Raw genomic sequence first — 24,229 nt, 5'->3', positions numbered from 1 at the left:
AATGTCTGTAGTGTAGCCTGAAAAATCAAGGTATCTATCAAGTATGGGAGGGTAGCTGATTTTATAGGGCCACAACTCTAAAGGCCCTGACCCCAAGCACTAATTAATCTTCCTTGATTGGAAGGTATTTTGCGCTGGAGCTGGTTATTAACCTTTTTGGTTATTAACTTTTCGGTCCGGCTGGACAGGAGTGGGAAAGGCCTGAGAGCAAATTTGAGTAGCACATGGAAATAGAAAAAGACCAGCATTCCACGCAACTGGACGCTTGGTTGAAAGCTGTGGTTCGCCGCAGTAGTTCATAATTGCAGAGTAGCATGTCTGCCTCAGTGGTGAAATCAATTAAGAACATAAGAAAGACCCTGCTGGATCAGGCCAAGGCCCATCAAGTCCAGCAGTCTGTTCACACAATGGACAACCTGGTGCCTCTAGGAAGCCTACAAACAAGACGACTGCAGCAGCATTGTCCTGCCTGTGTTCCAAAGCACCTAATATAATAGGCATTCTCCTCTGATCCTGGAGAGAATAGGTATGCATCATGATTGGTATCCATTTTGACAAGCAGCCATGGATAGCCCTCTCCTCCATGAACATGTCCACTTCCCTCTTAAAGCCTTCCAAGTTGGCAGCCATCACCACATCGTGGGGCAGGGAGTTCCACAATTAAACTGTGTGTTGTGTGAAGAAATACTTCCTTTTATACTGTCCTGGATAGTAGTGAAACCCAATTCAGTTTTGGATCTGAAGTGACTGTGCTGATAATGTACCTTTTGGTACCACTTTGCCAGTTAGGATTTTCTATCCAGTGCTCTGAGGTGATGGGTTGGGGTTCAGTGGTAGAGCATCTGCTTGGCATGCAGAAGGTTCCAGGTTCTGTCCCTGGCATCTCCAGCTAAAATGATCAATTAGTAGGGGATGTGAAAGACCTTGACCTAAGACCCCAAAGCGCCATTGGTAGTCTGAATAGACAATACTGACTTGGATTCAATATAAGGAAGCTTGTTGCGTACTTCATATGATCTGGAAGCAAGAGGACCGAGGATGATGGTGGCTGCGGGAGTGAAAGGGGGGCGCTGATTCCATCCCCTTCCCCTTAGGCAGAGAGTTTCTCCCCCTTTCTAGAAACCTTAGAGCAGGGGTCTTGAACTCATTTGTTACGAGGGCCAGATATGACGTAAATTCACTTGGTCAGGCCAGGCCATGCCTCACCAGCCCATATTGAGAGTTGTGGGGTGGCTGCCTCAACTGGCTTACGGGTGGATAAGAGCTCTCATGGGGCTGGATCTGGCCAGTGGACTGTATATTTGACACCCCTGCCATAGAGGGCTCTGTCTCTCATATCAGCTTACTCTCTGTCCTGAGAAAGAAGAGTTGGTTTTTTATATGCCGACTTTCTCTACCTTAAGGGAGACTCAAACCAGCTTACAATCCCCTTCCCCTCCCTACAACAGACACCCTGTGAGGTAGTTGGGGCTGAGAGAGCTCTAAGAGAGCTGCAACTAGCCTAAGGTCACGCAGCTGGCTTCATGTGTAGGAGTGGGGAAACCAACCCGGCTCACCAGATTAGCCTCCGCCACTCATGTGGAGGAGTGGGCAATCAAACCTGGTTCTCCAGATTAGAGTCCACCACTCCAAAGCTCCGCTCTTAACCATTACACACCATTGGCTCTCCCAGCGTGTTTGCTCCCCCAAATGATGTGCGGACCCCGCCATGGTCCCTGGTTCGTAGTTTCGGAAGTGTTGCTGAAATCAATAAATTTGTCAGAGTGACCATTGGTTTTGTATTGGGGGAATTGACTAAACCTCCAGATCTCACTTGTCTGTCTCCCTCACAGATGGTGTGTGTGGTACAAGGCATTCTTTGCCGCACTTCTGCTGTTCTGTTGCAACTGGTCTGTCCTGCCTGTGTGGAGGGCTTGAGGCCGAAACTCAGGGAGATGCTGATCCCCTGTAAACTGGAACATTAGCGGGCAGCATCAGGTAGCTCGGACGAAACCTAATAGCTGGAGTTCAGGTTTCCTTGAGAAGTGAATGGAAGACTGTAGTCTGTATTTGAATACTGACTGTATACAGGTGCTATAGAGTTTCTGATAAAGCAACCTGTTTAGGTATGATCCGGTGATATATGATAGATGTAAGTTAACCCTGGCTATGCTAAACATGACATAAAGTGTTCCTGTATATGTGTATCTCTGTTGTAAACCTAAATTTTAAGCTATTGATAGGGAAGTGTTGGGTTAGGATACTGGTCGTTGAAGAACTCTGGTTAGGTCTGTTAGCACCCAAAGTATTTTTTTTTTTTTGAGAAATCTTTTATTTTTATACCTACAAATAACAAACATAATACATCTAACATATACACGCCGTACAATCACAACACAGACTGTTACCTCTTAGTCAAAAATACATGCTAACATGATCTTGCAATATTCTCTTCCACCAACCTTCTTTGACTATATTAACTATAAATAATATGATGTTGGAGAACAGAAAAGAGAGACAACTTAATAATTTGGCCTTAATATTTCTGATTAAAGAATTAGATCTTCATAATTTATGTGACCATAATTATTTATGTTTATAGTTTTTATAAAATATCCACCATGCATTTCTAAGTTCATTTAATTTTTTTCATAATATTTCTAAAACAATATATAGTTTTCTATTCACTGGCTGTTATGTTTCTAAGCTCATTTAAGTTAATATTTCCTTACTTTCTTAGATCAGCTCAGAATACCACATATTGACTCGTTTTGAGTCCTTGAGGTGATTTGGGCTGACTGTGTGGGATTAAGCATGAAGGGTGTGATATAATGGTCGGGGAAGGATGTTGGACACATGTAGCTGCCTTATGCTGAATCAGACCATTGGTCCATCAAAGGCAGTATTATTAAGTCAACAGACACACCATGTATGCGGAAGTATTCTTTTGTTGTTTTTCTTGTCTGAAATGCATGCACCTGTGTTTTCCAGGACTTGATTGTATTTGCTTCATTTTCATCGTTTGTGATCGACCTTTATTTAGAGAATGTTTCAAATACAATCTGCTCAGACTGGCAGCAGCTCTCCGGGGTCTCAGGCTGAGGTCTTTCACATCACCTCCTACCTCATCCTTTAAACTGGAGATGCTGAGGATTGAACCTGGGACCTTTGACATGCTAAGCAGATGCTCTGCCACTGAGCCACAGCCCTTCCCCTCTTACCACTCAACAGTTGTCTAGCGGAATAAGTCTTACTTATTTTCAGGTAAGCGTGCTTAAGAACTGGGAGGTTGTGCTGGGAAGTCAACTGTCTAAGGCGTACTGATTTTAAGATTATTTTTGATCCAACGCACTGAGATTCGGATTGTAAATTGAAGCAGGACTGAATAATGGCAGTCTCCAAAGGGCGGCAGGAACGTTCCATGTGTGCTCTGGGACTTTTCAGACACCCTATTGTACAACTCATGAAGCTGCCTTATACTGAATCAGACCCTTGGTCCATCAAAGTCAGTATTGTCTACTCAGACTGGCAGCTGCTCTCCAGGGTCTCAGGCGGAGGTCTTTCTTATCACCTACTTGCCATGTCCCTTTAACTGGAGATGCCGGGGATTGAGGCTGGGACCTTCTGCATGCCAGGCAGATGCTCTGCCACTGAGCCACAGCTCTATCCCTTTTGCCTGAACATTCTGCTTCTGAAAGCCAGGGTGTGACAGATAAGGGGTCAACCAGCAGCAAGAGATGACAGGCAAAGAGTGGGCGGAGCCAGAGAGCTGACACTGTGCTGAGAGATACAGAGAAAGCATTCGAAGTTTGGGACCCAGCCTGGCAGGAGGGCTGAGAAAGTAGTGGAAGCTTGGGACCAGCCAGAGAAGGCTGTGTTAGATTCAGAGCTGAGTGAAGAGGCGAAGAAGCAGCCAGACTAAACTCTGTGAACCTGAGGGTTCAGTGAAAGCCAGAGGTATTGACACACACAACCTGTGGGAGTTAATTCACAGTGGGTAGCCGTGTTAGTCTGTCTGCAATAGTAGAAAAGGGCAAGAGTCCAGTAGCACCTTAAAGACTAACAAAAATATTTTCTGGTAGGGTATGAGCTTTCGTGAGCCACAGCTCACTTCTTCAGATACAGCTAGAATGTGAATCCATCTGTCTTTAAGTAGAGGAGAGTGAATTCAGACAAGCATTAGTATGTAAATGTTAACAGTATGTAAATGTGAATAGCAGGCGTGATGGGATTAGGTGTGGTATGCAGAAGAGTCTGTGATGTCCAGGGGAGAGATCTCTCCCCTGGACATCACAGACTCTTCTGCATACCACACCTAATCCCATCACGCCTGCTATTCACATTTACATACTGTTAACATTTACATACTAATGCTTGTCTGAATTCACTCTCCTCTACTTAAAGACAGATGGATTCACATTCTAGCTGTATCTGAAGAAGTGAGCTGTGGCTCACGAAAGCTCATACCCTACCAGAAAATATTTTTGTTAGTCTTTAAGGTGCTACTGGACTCTTGCCCTTTTCTAACCTGTGGGAGTGACAGGAGTGAGAACTGGGTTAGAGACTGAGGGCCCATTCTCAAGTCACAAGGGGAATGAGTTTCTGAGGTAGAGCTATTCCGGTAGCAGGAAGGTGTGGAGGATTACAACCACTAAGGTGGGGGGTAGTCAGAGAGAGCTAGGCTGGGGACAGAGAGAGAGTCTGAAGCTGAATGACAGACTGAGAGTCTGAACGTCTGAATAATAGTTCTGTGAGGTAGAACTAAGCTTGAGAACTGAAAGTAACTTGAGTAAAGGGAACATCTCAGCTATTTCTCTGAAGCAATCTTGTGTATATAAATCTGACTTGAGTTTTCCCTTCAAATTTCTGCCTTTTCTTAAAAACCAATCTCTGTGAGTTCTCTTTAATAAACATCCCTGTTTTCTCTGTTTAAGTTGAAAAGCCTCTTGTCTCCTATTTCTCACTGAGGTGAATACGGGTGTGGGACTGGAGGAGAAGAAGGAAAATAATTCTCACAAATATACTCAGGCCAACGCCTTTTCCCCTCAGCATAGACGGCCGGGCTGAGTGAGTGGGATAGTGAAGTGGTTGGAAGGGGGGTGCGTCATACAGGGGAATTCAGTGAGGTGAGGAGCGGTGGTAGGAAGGGGATACTGGCCACTCTTCTGTTCCCCACCCTACCCCTGTTCGGCTGCCTTTTAAACCAAATGCCTGTTATTTTTCCCTTGCAAGGAATTTAGCTGTCTGTTCTAAATTATTGATGGCTTCATCATAGCGGCCTTCCAGTGCCATCAGTCAATGCTTTGAGAGTGACAGTTCTGCCCACTGCACCAGAAGGAACCCCCCCCCCCATATCCCTGTGTTGTTGGCCCATGCTGCACTGAAAATGTTGCCCAAATTGTCGGTGTTTTGTACAAGCCCATCTTATTAAAATGTTCTTATTCTGGGATATTTTTAAGCACATTCAAGGCACTAATATGCGGAAGTGTTTATCTCAGCGTGCTCTAAATATGCCTACTGAACGGGGTTCTTATCAAACAACAAAGAGCCAGTGTGGTGTAGTGGTTGAGAGCGGCGGACTCTAATCTGGTGAACCAGGTTGGTTTCCCCACTCCTCCACATGAAGCCAGCTGGGTGACCTTGGGCCAGTCACAGTTCTCTCTGAACTCTCTCAGCCCCACCTACCTCACAAGGTGTCTGTTGTGGGGAGAGGAAGGGAAAGCGATTGTAAGCCGGTCTGAGACTCCTTAAAGGTTAGGAAAATCAGGGTATAAAAACCAACTCTTCTTCTCTCTTAGAATGCGTGGAATGCTTTTAAAAATAAGGAAAGCACACTGTTGACATACACAGCTCTTAAATCCACGCATTTCTGCACCTAGAAGGATACCTAAATCTTCACGAGGGGAACATGGAGGTCTTTCCCTGCCTTCTGTTATCCTTTTGACCTAACCCTTCACTTGTGGTTGACATTTTCACCTCTCCTGCAAACCGGCTGTAACATGTATACCCAGTCTCCTCGCCCAACCTTGATGGAGGTTGTAAGCCAGTTTAATTCTCCTTCAAAGGTAGAGGAAGTCAGTCTTCTTCTTCTCCTTCGAGTTGTACCACCTCCTCTTTCCTCCAGTCTAATTTCCTCCAGTCATTTTTTTAAATAATCAATAACTACAGTGACGCTTGTGCATAATAGGCGAGGAAAGGGAGAAACGTGGCATGTTTCATGTCTGACTTATTTGACGTCTGTTAAAGCAGGTTATGTTTGTTGACACAACTTGAATGCGTCCGCCATTATACTTTGGCAAAGGGGAGCTTGAATAGAATAGCTTGTTGTATTTACCTGATCCATTCCCCCGTAGTTAGGCAAAACAAAGTAACACCTCTCCTTCAGCTAGATCAAACCGTGCTGTTCAGGTCACGCTGAAAGGGTGTGTGTGTGTGGGGAAATATATGTAATAAGCCAAAGGCACCTGTGCTAGAAAATGAACCGGAGTGTAAATAAATTGCCCCCCTCTCAAATTCATTTCAGAATTTTCCTCCTACATATATAATATGTTGAAAATGGATAGCGTTATTGCTTGCTGTTCAAAGTTGCTTGATTTTGGAATTCGGTATTTAGTTATTTGCAGCGTGATTTCTGACTTCTCAGTGTTTAGTGTTGTTACCTATGTCAGTGCTGCGAAATATTATTTCTCTCGTTTATTTAACCCTTTGGGAAACACTTTGGCAGTGCTACCCTGGGCAAAGCAACTAAGCACAGTGAAATCAATGGAGTCTCCTTTTATGAGGTTGCCATGTTAGTCTACCTAAATTTTAAGTTGGACTCTTTTTTAAAAAAAAAAAACTTTCTGTTTTGGTGTGGAGAGCAAGCATGGTGTAGTGGTTAAGAGCGGTGGTTTGGAGCCGTGGACTCTGATCTGGAGAACCGGGTTTGATTCCCCACTCCTCCAGGTGAGCGGCGGAGGCTAATCTGGTGAGCTGGATTTGTTTCCCCACTCCTACACATGAAGCCAGCTGGGTGACCTTGGCCTAGACACACTCTCTTAGTCCCACCTACCTCACAGGGTGTCTGTTGTGGGGAGAGGAAGGGAAAGTGATTGTAAGCCGGTTTGAATCTTCCTTAAGTGGTAGAGAAAGTCGGCATATAAAAACCAACTCCTCCTCTTCCTCCTTTTCTTCCTCCTCTTCCTCACTAAATACTTTTTCGCCAGCGTTGTATAGTGGTTAGAGCATCAGACTAAGATCTGGGAGACCCAGGTTTGAATCCCCCACTCTGCCACGGCAGGCTTGCTGGGTGACCTTGGGCCAGTCATGCACTCTCAGCCTAGCCTACCTTCCAAGGTTGTTGTGAGGGTAAAATAAAAAGAATTGTGTAAGTCACCTTGGAGACCCCATTGGGTAGAAAGGTGGGGCATAAATGAAGTAAAGATATAATAAAATGATAATTTGGACTTTGTCAGGGACCGAGGTCCAGTGTGGTGTGATGCGACCAGCGCTGGGAATAATGTGTGAGCGCTCAGACCCCTGTCTGGTTCCTCTGCTGTCATGGCTCCCCTTGCTGGACTGCTTTGGTGGCTCTTGAAGTGCTTTGGAAGGTTCATTCCAGGGCAACTCCTGCACAGGAAAGAACCAGCGGAATCTCAGAACTGTGCCCTGCTGGCATGGTTAGGTTTGGTAGCTAGGGGTGAAGTCTGACCTTGGTGGGACATAAACCTCCATCTAGCAGAGCAGTGCCAGTAAATGATTCCCTCAATGCCTTATCCCTCTGTTAAAATCCCCAGGTGAAACTTTGCGGGGGGGGGGGGTGTTAAATAATTAGATTCTTCTTAAAACATATATTTTGGTGAGGGTTGGCTTCACGGTCAATGCAATAAGGCCCCCTTCATTTGTATACCAGTGTGGGAAGGCAAGAGACACAAACTCCTCTCAATTATGCAAAACTAAGTAGTTGTGATCAATTAGCCGTGTGTGGAAAATGATTTATAGAAAGCAAGTTAACCTTTATTTACACCAAGAAAAGGGATGTGTTGGAAGTTGTTTGTCCTGACCTCTTCTGAATAGGAGTCAGTGTTGTAGTTTCTTCCTTTAATTTTTTTCCCCAAACAAAACATACAAACATAAACATCAAATTATTACATTATACTGGAACTTGCTTTATAATTGCAGTTCAGCTATCACCTTCTTTGATTTATTATATTTGAAGAAGAGTTGGTTTTTATATGCTGCCTTTCTCTACCTTTTAAGGAGAATCAAACCAGCTTACAATCTCCTTCCCTTCCTCTACTCACAACAGGCACCCTGTGTAGTAGGTGGGGCTGAGAGAGTTCGGCGAGAACTGTGACTGGCCCAAGGTCACCCAACAGGCTTCATGTAAAGGAGTGGGGAAACCAACCCGGTTCTCCAGATTAGAGTCCACCACTCCTAACCACTATATCACGCTGGCTCTCAGATATCCTATCTGAATATGCATCTCTAACAATGTATATATGACAATGCATTACTTAAGTTCTTATATTCTATTATTTTTATTGGTTAACAGCTATGTAGTCAGGGAATACTTTCCATTTTTCATAGAACTCAGAGGTTGATCTGTTATGCTGCATATTCTGCTGCTTTGTCCATTCAATTACATCTGGTTCCATTTCATTACATCTGGGTAATCCTCTGCTTTCCACTTTCTTGCGTACTCCACTCTGCTGTCACCATATACTTAAATAGTTCATTACCTATTTTTTGCTGTATTGTTGGGTGCAATTTCAATGTGAGCCATTGTAATCATTCCCTAGTGTGAAGGAACAGGAGTTATCCAGACCAGAAAGATTTTTATCACTTAAAATTGAGCACCCTCTTTGGTCTGTGTGCATATTTTTGTGTAAAATGGTCAAAATATGTCCAAGCAAGCAGCTAAAGGCTGCGAACAGCCAAGGACAAATTCCATTAGTTTTCATGGAAGAGAAAAAACACAGGGCTGCCAGAAACCTCGATTAGTTGAAAATGTACACCATGGCAACAGCCGCTTCACACACACACCTCCTTCCCAAACTAGGAACTGTTTTATAGATTTTTTTAAAAAGTGGTTGAGATATAGTCTTTTTCAAATCCATGTCTCCACAGTATTCCGATAAATTGGTCCTTAACGGACTGCCCACCTACACCCCGCAGGTTGGATTTTTTTTTTTTGTCTTTGAACCATATTCCTCAGTGCTGGAGATTAAATATAGATGCTCGAAAGAAAAGACTTAAATCTGTCGGATGCTGTAGGCAAAACCGCCTTTGTAAGATGAATCCCGTATAAAAGTATAATAAACACCACTTTTACAAAGATACATAAGTGCTCTTTGTGCTGCCCTTGTTTGGCGCAAATGAGCGAGTTCTTACGCTGCCCTTTGGTACCTCTGTGCAATTAGAGTTGTGTTTTTGTGTCAACTTGTCTCATTTTGTCAATCAGAAAAAAGGACCCGGATTTTGAGAGCCAGGGAAAGCATCACTCCGGCTTATTCTGCAATCAGACCTTTTTAAAAGAAAACAACACATGTTTGTCAATGCAAAATTTGTTTAGAGTAGTTTTTTTTTTTACCTAGTTGACGTAATCTGGTTCTTAAAATAGTCCACATAATTGCCGGAACAATTTGTGCCACTCTAGAGTTGTCCTTCTCAGATGAATTTTTCTATGTGTAAGGACCAGAGACTGCCCCGTTATCTGAACGCTGAAGAATGTCACGTATGTCTTCTAAGGTGACTCTGTACCCGATGTGGCAGTCCACCTTTCCAGGTGTTACGGGGGCTTCCCGTTTCTCTTATATCCACCAGGGTAAATGTTTGCCTAGCAATTTGCAGTAGGTATCTATTATTCCTGTTTCACAAGTTTGCTTTGTGCGTGTGTGTTAAGTGCCATCAAGTCGCTTCTGACTCACAGCGACCCTATGAATCAGCGTCCTCCAAAATGTCCTATCCTTAACAGCCTTGTTCAGGTCTTGTAGACTGTGGCTTCCTTTATAGAGCCAATCCATCTCCTGTTGAGTCTTCCTCTTTTCCTGCTGCCTTCAACTTTTCCTAGCATGATAGTCTTTTCCAGCGCATCATGTCCTCCCATAATGGACCAAAGAACGACAGCCTCAGGTTAGTCATTTTAGCTTCTAGGGACAGTTCGGGCTTGATTTGATCTAGAACCCGCTTTGCTTTAGGAAACAGCATGTCCCTCGCCAGAAATGGCTATTGTGATGGGAAGTCTGAAGCTGCAACTTGGGAATGAGAAGGTAACCCAGTGCCCATACCATCTGGTGGCAGAGACAAAAGTCTGCCCAGTCATCACCATGGCTGGTGATGGCTAGCTAGCAGTTCCCAGGACAGGTTGCTAACCTGGTGTGTCTAAGAACATAAGAAAAGTCCTGCTGTATCAGGCCAAGGCCCATCAAGTCCGCAGTGTGTTCACATTGTGGCCAACCAGGTGCCTCTAGAAAGCCCACAAACAAGATGACTACAGCAGCATTATCCTGCCTGTGTTCCACAGCACCTAATATAATAGGCATGCTCCTCTGATACTAGAGAGAATAGGTATGCATCTTGACTAGTATCCATTTTGACTAGTAGCCATGGATAGCCCTCTCCTCCATGATCATGTCCACTCCCTTCTTAAAGCCTTCCAAGTTGGCAGCCATCACCCCATCCTGGGGCAGGGAGTTCCACAGTTTTACTGTGCCTTGTGTGAAGAAAAGTACTGGACTTTCCTAGCTAGCCATCAGCTGTGTGCCTCCAGAGTGCTGAGATGACCAACCTTTGTCCTCTGCTGCCACATAGTGAAGCCACCCTATGTCGGCCTCTGGCTCTACTGCCCCTCAGCTACTGCTCATTGGAAGTGCCTCTTCAGCTTCCCAGATCCCTGCTTCACTAGCCGCCCCGTCCATGACAAATGCTATTGCCGCATGACGTTTGGGGCAGCTGCGCATGTGTGTCTTCTGCATGAAAGGTCTGAGCTCAGAATGTGAACTCTGTAGATGCTTCTGGTCCAGCTTTCTAAACACGCAGCTCTCTTAGAGCTCTCTCAGCCCCACCTACCTCACAGGGTCTCTTGCGGGGAGGGGAAGGGAAGGTGGATTGTAAGCCGGTTTGAGTCTCCCTTAAGTGGTAGAGAAAGTAGGCATATAAAAACCAACTCTTCTTCTTCTTTTTAATTGACGTGCAGGTTATAAAGATCTTAATAAAAAGGGGAGGGGTTAGAACGGCAGAAACTCCCTGTGGCAAAAGGGCCATATTGACCTTGGTTAGTAACACTCAAGAGGGATCCAGATTTTCACAGCCTTTCCGGCAGGGGTGCTCAGTGTTGACTTCCCACGACTGGATAATTTAAATGCAGCTCAGAGGACTGGGTGAGGTGTCTGAATTTTAAGCAGCTCTTTTGGTCTAGTGCACTGCTGAGAAGTTGGTGCGTTTTTTTTTATTATTATTATTTCAAAGGACTGGCCCCACTAGGCAATGCTTAAATACTTTCATAGGAAGCATAGAGCCTTTCTTGCGAGGAACACTGTGTACAGGCAGCATCTTGATACTGGGCATCTTTTTCAGGCAGATGAAAATACCTTCCTTGAGCTAAATGTCTCTGAAAGTTTTGGTTTCCAATGGGATCGTGTCAGCAGTAAAAATGAAGAGTGTTCCTATAAAGGTTCTTTGATTTTTAGTGCTTCCCCCCAACCACCATATGTAATATCTTTTGCTATTTTTTCTTTTGCAGAGTCAGACATAAAAGATACTTCAGGTTGCAACAGTTGGTTCAGTCTTTGCTCAGCTATGTTCCCTAGATTCTTAATATGGGAAAGCCCTTGACAACCATAGAATCATAGAGTTGGAAGGGGCCATACAGGCCATCTAGTCCAACCCCCTGCTTAATGCAGGATCAGCCTAGAGCATCCCTGACAAGTGCTTGTCCAGCCTCTGCTTAAAGACTGCCAGTGAGGGGGAGCTCACCACCTCCCTAAGGTAGCTGATTCCTCAGTTGAACAACTGTTACTGTAAAAAATTTCTTCCTAATGTCCAGCCGGTACGTTTTCACCCGCAATTTATACCCATTCTTGCGAGTCCTATCCTCTGCTGCCCGCAGGAACAGCTCCCTGCCCTCCTCTAAGTGACAGCCCTTCAAATACTTCAAGAGAGCGATCATGTCTCCCCTCAACCTCCTCTTCTCCAGACTGAGCATTCCCAACTCCCTCAGCCTTTTCTTACAGGGCTTGGTCTCCAGGCCCCTGATCATCCTCGTCGCTCTCCTCTGTACCCGCTCCATTCTGTCCACATCCTTTCTGAAGTGAGGCCAGTAGCCAGTGAGGTGGTAAGCGGGAAAGTGCAGTTCAGCTGCCAGAGAGTGATGACATGCAGACCTCTTTTCCAAAAGGATCTGCTCCTCTTTCTACGTTAGGTCAGCATTTCAGCTTGGTGATCATAGAATCATAGAGTTGGAAGGGGCCAGGGTCATCTACTCCATCTCCCTGCACAATGCAGGAAATTCACAACTACCTCCCTCCCCACACACACCCCAGTGACTATAGGAAATTTTATAGGGAAACTGGGGTTTTACTTGGTCAATTAATTTTTTTTAACATCTTCTAGCATTGGAAAAAGGTATTTGGAGACTGTTGGAATGTTGGCAGTTTGCTGTGTCCTGTAAAATACAGTACCTTTGTTTCGCAGTGGGCTCCAAGATTACTTTTTGTACAGTAAACATCTTGTAAAATACAGTGCGTTTGTTTCACAGTGGGTTCCTAGATTACTTTTGGTACAGTAGACATGTTGCCCAACAGGACAACTACATTCGAGTCCAGTAGCACCTTAGAGACCAACAAGATTTTCGGCGCATAAGGTTTTGAGAGTTAAAGCTCCCTCATTCAGATACTTTGACTCTCAAAAGCTCATACCCTGAAAATCATGTTGGTCTGTAAGGTGCTACTGGAACTCAAATCGAGTTGTTCTTCTACAGACCAACATGGATCACCGAACAGGGTGTTAGCACTTTTTCTTCACATGCGTCAATGTGTATTCGTAACATACTGAAAACATTCTTTTTCTTTTTATAGGTTCGAAGCATTCTGCTTAAATAGCTGAACAATGGAACCTGAGATTATCCGAATGTATTCATCATCCCCACCGCCTCTAGATAACGGAGCTGACGAGGAGGAAGACGATGAGTTTGGTGATTTCGGTGGGTTTTCGGGGGATGGCAGTACTAGTGTTGGCTTCGACTTTGCATCGGATTATTCCAATTCAAAGGAAGAACAGAAATCTCCATATAACGCTGATTTTTCAAGCAGTGTGGACGGCATTATAGCCTTTACGACTGTTACATACGTCAACGATGCGGACAGCGTTACAGAACTTCCTAATTCTATTAAAGGGCTTCCTGATGGCACTAGCAAAGAAAGATGTGAGTGTCGAAGTCTGGGCTCATCACTTGATGAATTAAACTCAGTAGTGGTAAACAGAACTGAGAAGTCGGAGGCACTGCCCTCCGAAATTATTTGGACTGATACAAAAGCTCCAAGTCCAGACCAACAAATAGACAGCTGTAATGGTGGGAGACCGCAGTGTCCAGAAGTGCTAACGAACGGGTTTGCAGCATTGGACGCCGCAAATCCTCCAGGAGCAGAAGATCTGGACAATATCAGTGACTTGAAGGCATTAAAAACGGTTAGCGCTCATAGTCCTGACGTGAGTTTGGATTCTGTGCCCAGCACGACAGAGGACTTTGCAGATTTTTCCACGTTCTCAAACAAGCCAACAGCCCAGGTAGAAGAAACAGGAAATGAAATATGCAAAAATTCTAGTGAAAGAGAAGCACAAAGCGTGCATGAAAGCAATATTATAAATAGCACTGGACAAAGGGAATCTATGAAGGAAGTGGCTTCAGATGGAAGCTGTGAACATGAAGGAGAGACTTGTGTTGAGGGTGAACCGGTCTGCATTTCAAAAACTAATGTAGGGATCCATGAAGACTCCAAGGCCAAGCAGGAAAGGACGGCACTGGAATATGCGGACGTTTTCTCTTCGGTGCAAACAAATGTGAATCCAGGAATCACAACGGAAGGTATTGAAGGCAGAGAAAGGCAGGACACTGGAAGTAGCCAAGAAAGTGACTTATCCCGGACCAATGATACTGCAAGTCCACTAAACCTTAATGTAAATAGCGTTCAAGATCTTAGCAGTTTTCCCGCAAAAGAGCCTGTCTCTGAAATGGTTAAAAACAGTGAAAGTGAACTTGGACAAGCCTCATCTAGTGACTTCAATGAAGATGACTTTGGTGACTTTGGCACAGTCAGTAATGGGTCTCCTGCATTTGCTGCTGATGTTCCAGTTTCGACGAGCCAAGAACATTTTCGACCCCCTTTTGAGGAAAAAAACAATAAGCCAAGTAATGAATGTGGGGACTTCATGGGTAGAGGTGGTGATCCTCAGCAATCAGCCATGGTAGCGCCTTCTGGACCAAATGAGATTTCCCTCTCTGGGTCGGAAGACTGCTGGAGAGCTGAGCCAGGTTCCGCTACGGAGATCCAGCCTCTGGCGAAAATTGAAAACGGGAGCGATCGTGAGTTCGGAGACTTCGGTTCTGTAATGAGACGGTGCCTCGAACCCGACGAGTTTTCTGACTTCAGCTCCGCTGGTGGTAACCAAACAACAGAGTGGAACGCCTTTTCGTCTGAGCCAGAGGAGGGCTGTTCGTGGGCTGCGTTTGGAGACGAGCAGATAGCGGGGTCTCCTCCTAAGAGGGACGAGTGGCTGGCACATAGGACAGAGGCAGCAGCCGGCGCTGAAGATTTAGCATTGAGTAAGGCGGACAGTGTTCCCGTAGCACCTTTCCAAGGAAGTGGTGGCAGGCAACTGAATGAATTGCCACCTGCAACTCAGGTAACTACGGTAGCTCTTCTGTCTGCGTTTCAAAGAAGGGCTGTAACTTATGAAGCATTTCCCCCCCGCTAGTTTTATTGGGGTAATTAACCTGCAGTCCCTTGACTCGTTCTTGCAGCCCCAATGTACAATGGTACACAGAAGGTGTATATGTTGGCTGGAGAGGCTAAATATGGCTTACTCCCAGGGATATTTGGTAGGACCACAGCATTAATACAGCTAGCCAGGAATTCTTAACCAAAAAAACAAAAACTCGGAGGGCTGTGAGAAACCTTTGTGGTACTGACGTCTTTACCTAACTGGGTACCCAAAGGTTGGGTAGGAAAAGGCTCAATTATGTATAGAAATATATTTATTTTAAGGCACTGATATATTAAAAAACATTAAAATATTATATTAAAATAAATATTAAAATATTATATTATATTAAAAGAAAGCACAATGGCAACTAATACAGGGTGATAAACTAAAACCACAATCCAAACGCTTTTCAACCCCCTGGTCTTCATCAGTGGTTTAATGACATCACTTATAATGCACACTTATAATGCTGGACTTGATGGGCCTTGGTCTGATCCAGCATGACTTTTCTTATTTTCACACCAATGTGTAATACAGTATGTATAACAGTATTAAAGCAGAATTAAAGCAACCCAGGTATATAGGGATGTATTCCAGTTTGACTCTGTGCCCAATATATTCTATAAAATTTATAAAAATAAAGACTAAACTGCCATGGAATACTTTCTGCTTGTTCTTCGGTTAGTACCGTTTATCTGGTTGATACTGGCGTGCGCACCTTGTACAGAAGGCTAGCACAGCCCAGAGAAGAACAAGCAGGAAGTATTCCACGGCAGTGGGCCCTTTAATTTTATAAATTTTATAGAATATATTGGGCACAGTCAAATTGGAATGCATCCAATAATCAGAATCGTTGAAATAGAAACCATAAATTTGTAGCAAACCAAAGGTTCATTATTTAGACTGAGAAACTGCCTCTGTTATAGTCGCAGCATTACGGACTAGCAGCAGAATTAAACTTAACAACGTCGGCTCGTATCCAACCATCTGCGGATTTTGTGCAGCAGAATTTCCCTCTTCTGCTACAGACTGCAACCCCTCTCCTCCAGTTTTTCCCTCAGGAACAACTCCTGGGACACAGTTGGGGCCTAAAATGGGAGGAGGGAAATTGGTGGAAATTCCTGCCTGTTCTTTGGTTGGCAGAAAGCTGTTCTGTTTGAGGGAATGAATGGTCGGAGACATGTTATTCAAAACATTGACCTTTTTGAATAGCAGGCCACTAATTATGGACAAGAAGAAGAAGAGTTGGTTTTTTATATGCCGACTTTCTCCGCCACTTAAGGAAAAATTAAACCGGCTTACAATCACCTTTCCTTTCCCCCACAGACCCCCTGTGAGGTATGTGGGGCTGAGAGAGCTCTAAGAGAGCTGTGACTAGCCCAAGGTCCCCCAGCTGGCTTCTTGTGTAGGAGTGGGGAAACAGATCCAGTTCACCAGAGAGAGCCAGCGTGGAGTAGTGTTCAGGGTGTCAGACTAGGACCTGGGAAACCCAGGTTCAGATCCCCACTTGCGCCATGGACGCTTGCTGGGTGACCTTGGGCCAGTCATACACGCTCAACTCTGACCCTGGCTAGTATTTGGATTTGAAACCTCCAAGGAATACCAGGGGGTGACACAGAGGCAGGCAATGGCAAACCACCCCCACATGTCTCTTGCCATGAATATGTCTCGCTGTAAGTCAGCTGTGATTTGACCGGGGGGGGGGGGGATATTATGGACAAAACTAACCCCATTTAAACAGTAAACCCGTCCTTGAAAATGTAGTACATTGTCCATAGTATACACCTGAATTATCGCAGTCACGCTATCGATTCTTCATCCTGCTTGTTTCTTAGAAAGCATATGCGGTGAGTGAAGTCTTAAAGCATTTTACTCGTCCTAAAAAAGCATTTCTCAACGGGTCGTTCCCTTTTATCAGTGCCTGCCTGACGCCTTTTCATCCTTGCCTCAGTGGGGAAGGCAGATGAACAGGCCGGCATCAATGGAACGAAAGCATCCAATCCATTGTTACTCAAAACTTCCATATTTTTTCCAGTTGGAAAAGGGGGTCAGCAGAAAAAAAGTTTCTCGCCCCCCCAGATTTTCACTTTTTTAAATGATCAGCACTGGTATATTGTTATACTTCCTTTTTAAAAACTTGATTCCCAAGATTTCTGTGTGTGGGGCTAAACCATATGGTACACAGCAATTTTATGTAGCAATCTCCCAACTTAAAAAAGAAAGAAGAGTTGGTTTTTATATGCCAACTTTCTCCACCACTTAAGGGGGAATCAAACTGGCTTACAACCACCTTCCCTTCCCCTCACCACAACAGACACCCTGTAAGGTAGGTGGGGCTGAGAGAGTGTGACAAGCCCAAGGTTGCCCACTGGCTTCATGTGTAGGAGTGGGGAATCAGAACCAGTTCACCAGATTAGCCTCTGCTGCTGATGTGGAGGAGTGGGGAATCAAACCCGGTTCTCTAGATCAGAGTCCACCCCTTCAAACCACAGCTCTTAACCACTACACCACATTAGCGCTCTTGAGAGAAAATCGGTTCTAATAGGCAGTATATTTGAGTGAACCGATTGCGGGGCAATTAACTTTTAATCCTTTCCCCTCTAACCTTTTGGTTCCAAAAGGCCACATACTTCCATGTGCATGGTCGAGAGAGCCCCCTATTTTCCTGAAAGACAGAGAAACAGCTTAGTGGCGCAGGACATTTTGATCAGGGGGAAGGACCAACAGAGTTGCTGTTCATTTAAAGCATGTACAGAAGAGACTAGCACATGTCTGCTGTGGCATGTTCCGTTTCGAGGTAACATGAAGTTGACTTCTGATGGTCTGTGAGTTGACAGTATGGAACCCTGTGGCTAGGATTCAGTGAGACGCAAGCAGAAACATTAATGGAATCAGAGCGGTTCTGCTTGCACAAGATCTTCTGCAACACCTAGTGCTTTTCTCTAGAGCCAGCGTGGTGTAGTGGTTAAGAGTGATGGTTTGGAGCGGTGGACTCTAATCTGGAGAACTGGGTTTTGATTCCCCACTCCTCCACGTGAGCAGTGGATGCTAATCTGGTGAACCAGGTTGGTTTCCTACTCCACATGAAGCCAGCTGGGTGACCTTGGGTTGCCAACTCCAGGTTGGGAAATTCCTGGAGATTATGGGGGTGGAGCCTGGGGATGGGGGGGTTGGGGATGGGAGGGACTTCAGTAGGGTATAATGCCATAGAGTCTATCCTTCGAAGCAGACTATTTCTTCCAGGGGAACTGCTCTTGGTTGTCTGGAGATCAGTTGCAAAAGCGGGAGATCTTCAGGTACCGCCTGGTGGTTGCCAACCCTAATTTTGGTATATTTCTTGCATATGTTAACAAAAGAGTGGTCTGCTCCCCCTCCATATTTGGGTGAGTTGGTCTAGTCTAGTCTCATGGGGTGGAGCACCTGGTTGATTAGTTCTGTTTGTTGGCTGGAAGGGGAGACTGCCTGAGCTCCCTTGTCTTGAACCCAGATCCTCCCAGCCCTGGATCTCTGTTAATGTCTTTGAGAGCCAGTGTGGAATAGTGGTTAAGTGCGGTGGTTAGGAGCAGTGGACTCTAATCTGGAGAAGCAGGTTTGATTCCGCGCTCCTCCACATGTGCAGCGGAGGCTAATCTGGTGAACCGGGTTTGATTCTCCATTCCTACACATGAAGTCTGCTGGGTGACCTTGGGCTAGTCACAGTTCTCTTAGAGCTCTCTCAGCCTCACCTACCTCACAGGGTGCCTTTTGTGGGGAGGGGAAAGGAAAGGCGATTGTAAGCCAGTTTGATTCTTCCTTAAGTGGTAGAGAAAGTCGGCATATAAAAACCATCTCTTCTTCTTCTTGGGATAGGCATTCAGATATATCTGGTTGGAACATATATCTAAAAAATATCTTATCATTATTTTCCATATATATTCGGGTCTCCAGATGATATATGGGATGTTTCGGGATACATGAAAATGGGTCTCGAAGGATCCCAGAAATATTCGGGAGCAACCGGGAATATTGGGAGCCAGCGTTTTATAAGGCTCCCAGGACTGGTTTTTTCTTTAATTTTACTAAACCACTATTCGAAACCCGGAAACCTGTAATTACTGATATTTTTCAGCTCCCTGATATCTGGATCCGAAAAATACAGATTCCCCCCCCCCCCACCGAGGTCAACATCCTTACTTTTCTCCCTGTATATTACAGCATGAGGACGAAACAGAGGGGGGCAAGACCCAACCTAAAAACAAAAGGTTGGGTTGAAACAAGACCTAAATAAAACAGTGAAATATATTTATTATAAAGTGCTTATGCATATATTAACAAGCCCATATGGCAACAGATACAGGATTGATAATCTAAAACCACATGCCAAACGCGTTTTGGCCCTCAGGTCTTCTTCAGTGGTCTAATACAACATCTTTCACACACATAAAATTTCAGATACAAATATAATCATTTAGTGTCAGCCCCGGTATGTATTATAAGATATAATACAAGTAAGTGTTGCTAAACTATATGTAGATGTATAAGCACACATCCAAGGAGTGTAGAAATCATAGAATCCTAGAGTTGGAAGGGGCCATACAGGCCATCTAGTCCAACCCCTTACTTAATGTAGGATCAACCTAGAACATCCCTGACAAGTGTTTGTCCAGCCTCTGTTTAAAGACTGCCAGTGAGGTGGAGCTCACCACCTCCCTAGGTAGCTGATTCCACTGTCGAACAACTCTTTCTGTAAAAAAAACAACTAATATCCAGCTGGTACCTCTCTGCCTGCAATTTAAACCCATTATTGCGAGTCCTATCCTCCTCTGCTAACAGGAACAGCTCCCTGCTCTCCTCTAAGTGACAGCCCTTCAAATACTTAAACAGAGCACACGTGTCCCCTGTCAACCTCTGCTTCTCCAGACTAAGCATTCTATGACATGCAAGTACTTATTGGGACTGATGTGTTTTGCAGTCTGTCCAGCACTGCTCTTTGCCTAACTGGGGCTATGCTGCGTTTACATTTCCATTCATATATCTCTGGATCCAGCCCATTAATTACAACTTTGAAACCACCAGTCTTCCGTAATCATGTGTCAACAACGGCAATCCATTCATTGCTGTTTTATGAAACAATTATTATTTAGAAATGGGCAAATCTTTCCATTTTGGAAAACGTCCTGCCCCCACTTCTCTGGTACACACAAATTTTATTTATTTTACTTTATTTTATTCCCTGCTTCTCTCCCCAGTGGGGACCCAGAGTGGCTTCAGCATTCTTTCCCCCCTCCATTTTACCCTCATGAGTTCTTTTACCATTAATGGAGTCTTTGTTTAGCATTGATGTCCCAAACTCATTATTTTATGTTTTCCTCTCCCCTTACTCTGAAAAATGCTTGGGCAATTGTCAACATTTTTTTGGTTTTGACTGTCCTGCTGCAGACAATGCTGTTAAGTCGTCTAGAACGAATATTTGAGGCCTGTTTTCCTGGTGTACCCGTTTGCGAAATAGAAGAAGAGATTGCTCCTCTGAATCTCTTACTAGAAGCTGGTAGTGCGCCCGGAAGGCCAGAGGGGACCTTGGCAGAAAGGTACAAACTATTTCATGCAACATCTTTAGAGTGGCTTTACATGTCAATATCTAGAGATTATGTGGCAGTTTATGAATGCAGTTTGAGTTCACACTTAAAAAAACACACAAGATCCTTCAACAGTGCTGTTTGTCCTTTGCAGCGTAGGTCTGTTGCCACAGATTAATCTGCTTGGTGTCTTCTTATGTACTTAGAGTGATGTACAAATGATTTAGCTTAATTAGGATGTGGTTTTATTACTTCCACTTGCTTTCTGCTTATTAATATTTTGAATTCCCAGCGGATGCCACACTATCAGCTACAGGCATCAGTTTCCAATTATAAGGGGAAACACTGAATTGTTTGGAGTGCCCCGTAACTAGCACCATGTCTCGAAAGGTTTTGTGGCTGGGCATGAGCCTAATTGGGATTTTCCAAGCACGCTGGTCATTTAAAGGCCTGAAAGAAAATGGCCGAATCTGCCAAGTCCTTGCATTCTTCACTCTGTTTGACAAGACTTCTTATTTGCTGTGTAGGGAACTGCTGGATGTGTGGGCGGAGCTTCAGGACATCCACGATGCGTACGGCCTGCGATACCAGTGGGGTGGTTCTAATAGCAACAAGAAGCTGCTCTGCTCCTTGGGCATCGACACGAGAAACATAGTGAGTGGCCCGCAAGCAGTTTTGTTCCATTTGGGTGGTTGTCTGAGCCGCGTTCAGTGCAGGCTAGATGTATCGCTGCAGGAATATCCCTTGCGAGATTTAGTGTTGCACCACCTTCAATTTTGTATGGGAGTTTTCCAAAATCTACCTCGCTCAGCAAGGAGTTGCCTTTGTGGGAAGAGCTGTATTGAAACTATTTCACCTGCGTTTTTCCATTGCTCCTCTTATGGTGAAATTTCGATTAAAATTTTTAACACTTATCTTGGTAAACAAGACTGAATTATTTGATCCTGTAAAGGTGTCTTTGCTCCTGAATAATCGCTCTCCCATCATAATTGAGAAAGTGGCCAAAATTCTTTCAGAATGTCATAAAAGTACAACATGACAAAACTCGGGTTATTCATGAGGGATTATTCATTGTTTATTATTGTAACATTAAGTTTGTAATATTTTATAGTATAATTTAAGTGTTTTTTTAACACCATTAAAGGTTTTGGTGCTGGTATCGGTTAGCTGTGGGAATACTTGTTTTTTCGTGCGGTTCTGGCAGAACCGTGTTAAAACGGTCCATTGCTTTCTCGCTAAAAGTTTAATTATTAAACTTAATGAGTTGGACACTCCCCCCCGAATCTATTTGTCTTGAAGCCAGAGACTCGGCGAGATCTTCCTGCGTGGGGCAAGGTTCCTTGCACCCAAGGAAAGTCCACCGCTAGCAGAATGGCCCCAGGGGATCCAACCCTATAAGAAAGCAGAAGAAAATATTTTAGCCTCTCGGTTAACATACCGCACCGTAATCATAATGCAATATCTTATCAGCTCTTCACAGGCAACAAGAAGCAACCTGTTATAGTGCCCATGTATGCAGCAGGATTGGTAAGTAGAGATTAATCTCTATGGTTCTCTTCAGTGGCCTGAAATTTCAGTTTGAAATCTTAATTTGAACGCATAAACAATAATAAACTGGGTTGTAATTAACGGGGGGAGTAAAATAGACGGTGTGTGTTGTTCTTTTGCATCTCGATGGAATATGTTCTGTAGGTGAAAGCGCTCTCTGACTCAGGGTCCCATCAAAGCCAAGAAGTTGCCACCCGTAAATAAAATAATTTGCTCACATTAGGCTTCTAGTCTTCAGTGCAGGAGAAGGAACCAGAACCATTGTGATGGGTGTAGATGGTGTCAAGAATTATGAGTGTCATATACCTACCTTAGTCAAAGTCTTTTCTTTTTTGAATGTGGGTGGTCGCTCAACAAGAGCAAATAAGGAATTTCACATTGTTTCGTTTGCAGCCCTCAGAATTGCCACATTGGGTCATTCGTACGTGAATCTAATCAGATGTAAACGCCAGTTCAAAATTCACTGCCCAGGACTATGGCGACCCTAGTTTTGCTCCCCCAGTCAGTTCCTGACATAAAGAGGAGAGAAAGATGACAGTAGATAGCGATGAGATTTCTCGCTTTCTTACAGGCATTCTTACTCTTTTTAGTCACTTAATTTTCTATGCTAAACTGGGGAGAAGTGAGTTCAGATAGAGGGGAGTGGGTGATGTAGGGCCAGTTCCCTTGAAGCCCGTTGAAATTCTTCTCGTACCTCCTAGAAAAGCCCTGTGGCGCAGAGCGGTAAGCTGCAGTCCTGTGGTCAAAGCTCTGCTCACGACCTGAGTTTGATCCCGACGGAGGTCGGTTTCAGGTAGCCGGCTCAAGGTTGACTCAGCCTTCCATCCTTCCGAGGTCGGTCAAATGAGCTTGCTGGGGATAAAGTGTAGACGACTGGGGAAGGCAATGGCAAACCACCCCGTAAACACAGTCTGCCTAGTAAACGTCAGGATGTGATGTCACCCCATGGGTCAGTAATGACCTGGTGCTTGCACAGGGGACTACCTTTACCTCTACCTCCTAGAAGTGGCCAAGCATTTCCAAACTTCATCTACCTTTTGCGTGTCCAGGGGAAGAGTGCTATGAAGACCAAGTTCCGTTTGTTCATGTCAAAATTTCTAAGCTGTTTTCCACCCAGAATCAGGCCCTCAAGAGCCTCCTTACTGTGGGAACAAAGAATATTCTGCTTTAGGTAGTTGGTTTTTATATTCCTTTCCCCTAGCCTTGGAGGATAAGGCTAGCTGTAAGTTTATCTGGGATTCCTAGACTTGGTCCTTTAGGACTTTGGTTGTTTGGTTCAGACGTAACCAAATGAGATTGCTGTTCATGAAGAGAAGAGGGAGAAGGTGTGCTCGAGAAATTGCCCTGCTCATTCACATAGTGACAAACCATGATTTAACACTGCATCTGAACCAAACCAGCATTTTGAGTAAACTTAAAAGCAGTCATTAGCTAGCTCAATTTACCTGATCAAATGATGCCGATAATCATCTCAAATTTGGGCCATGTCTTGTTTGTACAAACGTCTTTTGTATCTCAGGTAAAAAATAAATGTCTGTGCTAACTTCTGTTCAGTGTTTGTAACTCAAAAATTCTGCATCTCAGACTTCCAGCATTGTGAGTCTGTTTCATCAGCAGCTGCCGCAATAAAACACCTTAAAATGAAGATACAGGTGAAGATAAAAAGGTCTTGGCTTAATGGGCTTGTGGTCTGGGCTGAGCTTAGCTCCTCTTTGGTTAGAAAATAGAACCAGGGTTTGTGTTTTTTTCACTCTTGTCAGAAAAAAAGAAGGGGGAGAAACCTGTGATAGAAGACGAAAAAATTGCTGAGCAACAGGTTGAAAGGCATTTTAACAACCTGAAGCTACTACAAAATTATACAAAATAGTAGCAACATAAGCACAAAGAAATCGCGAAAGACATATTGCAGTCTACATAAAATGAGCAAAAACAAAAGTGTAGATACTATAACACAAAACCACAAAAGTGACTGGTCTGCCAGCTAGTATCCCACTTCAAAATCTCTTCTTCGGACTGTAACCTTGGAATTTGTAGCTATCATCAGAAATGAAGCAATTATCCTTTATGAAATATTGGTAGTATAAGACAATGAAGCCATAAATTCAATAAACACGTGCAGCAGAGAAGGTTATAGGCTGAAGTCACAGTAATATGTAGACCTCATATGTGTTTCACAATTTCTTTGT

At 44.2% G+C, this 24,229-nt stretch overlaps 1 protein-coding gene across 1 annotated transcript in view; it reads left to right on the top strand.

Moving 5' to 3' along the window:
- The first annotated feature begins 13,038 nt into the window (after positions 1 to 13,038).
- AFTPH (aftiphilin) overlaps positions 13,039 to 24,229 on the top strand; it is a 270,899-nt gene continuing 259,708 nt past the window's right edge. Inside the window, exons 1-4 of the mRNA XM_056856638.1 lie at positions 13,039 to 14,859; positions 20,359 to 20,507; positions 21,023 to 21,149; positions 21,966 to 22,022. Of these exons, the coding sequence (XP_056712616.1) occupies positions 13,066 to 14,859; positions 20,359 to 20,507; positions 21,023 to 21,149; positions 21,966 to 22,022 (2,127 nt within the window). The 5' untranslated portion in view covers positions 13,039 to 13,065. The remainder of the gene's footprint in view (positions 14,860 to 20,358; positions 20,508 to 21,022; positions 21,150 to 21,965; positions 22,023 to 24,229) is intronic.

The sequence above is a fragment of the Euleptes europaea genome, chromosome 10, assembly GCF_029931775.1.
Source record: "Euleptes europaea isolate rEulEur1 chromosome 10, rEulEur1.hap1, whole genome shotgun sequence".
In the NCBI taxonomy this organism is placed as follows: Eukaryota; Metazoa; Chordata; class Lepidosauria; order Squamata; family Sphaerodactylidae; genus Euleptes; species Euleptes europaea.
This window is presented reverse-complemented; position numbering and strand designations above follow the sequence as displayed.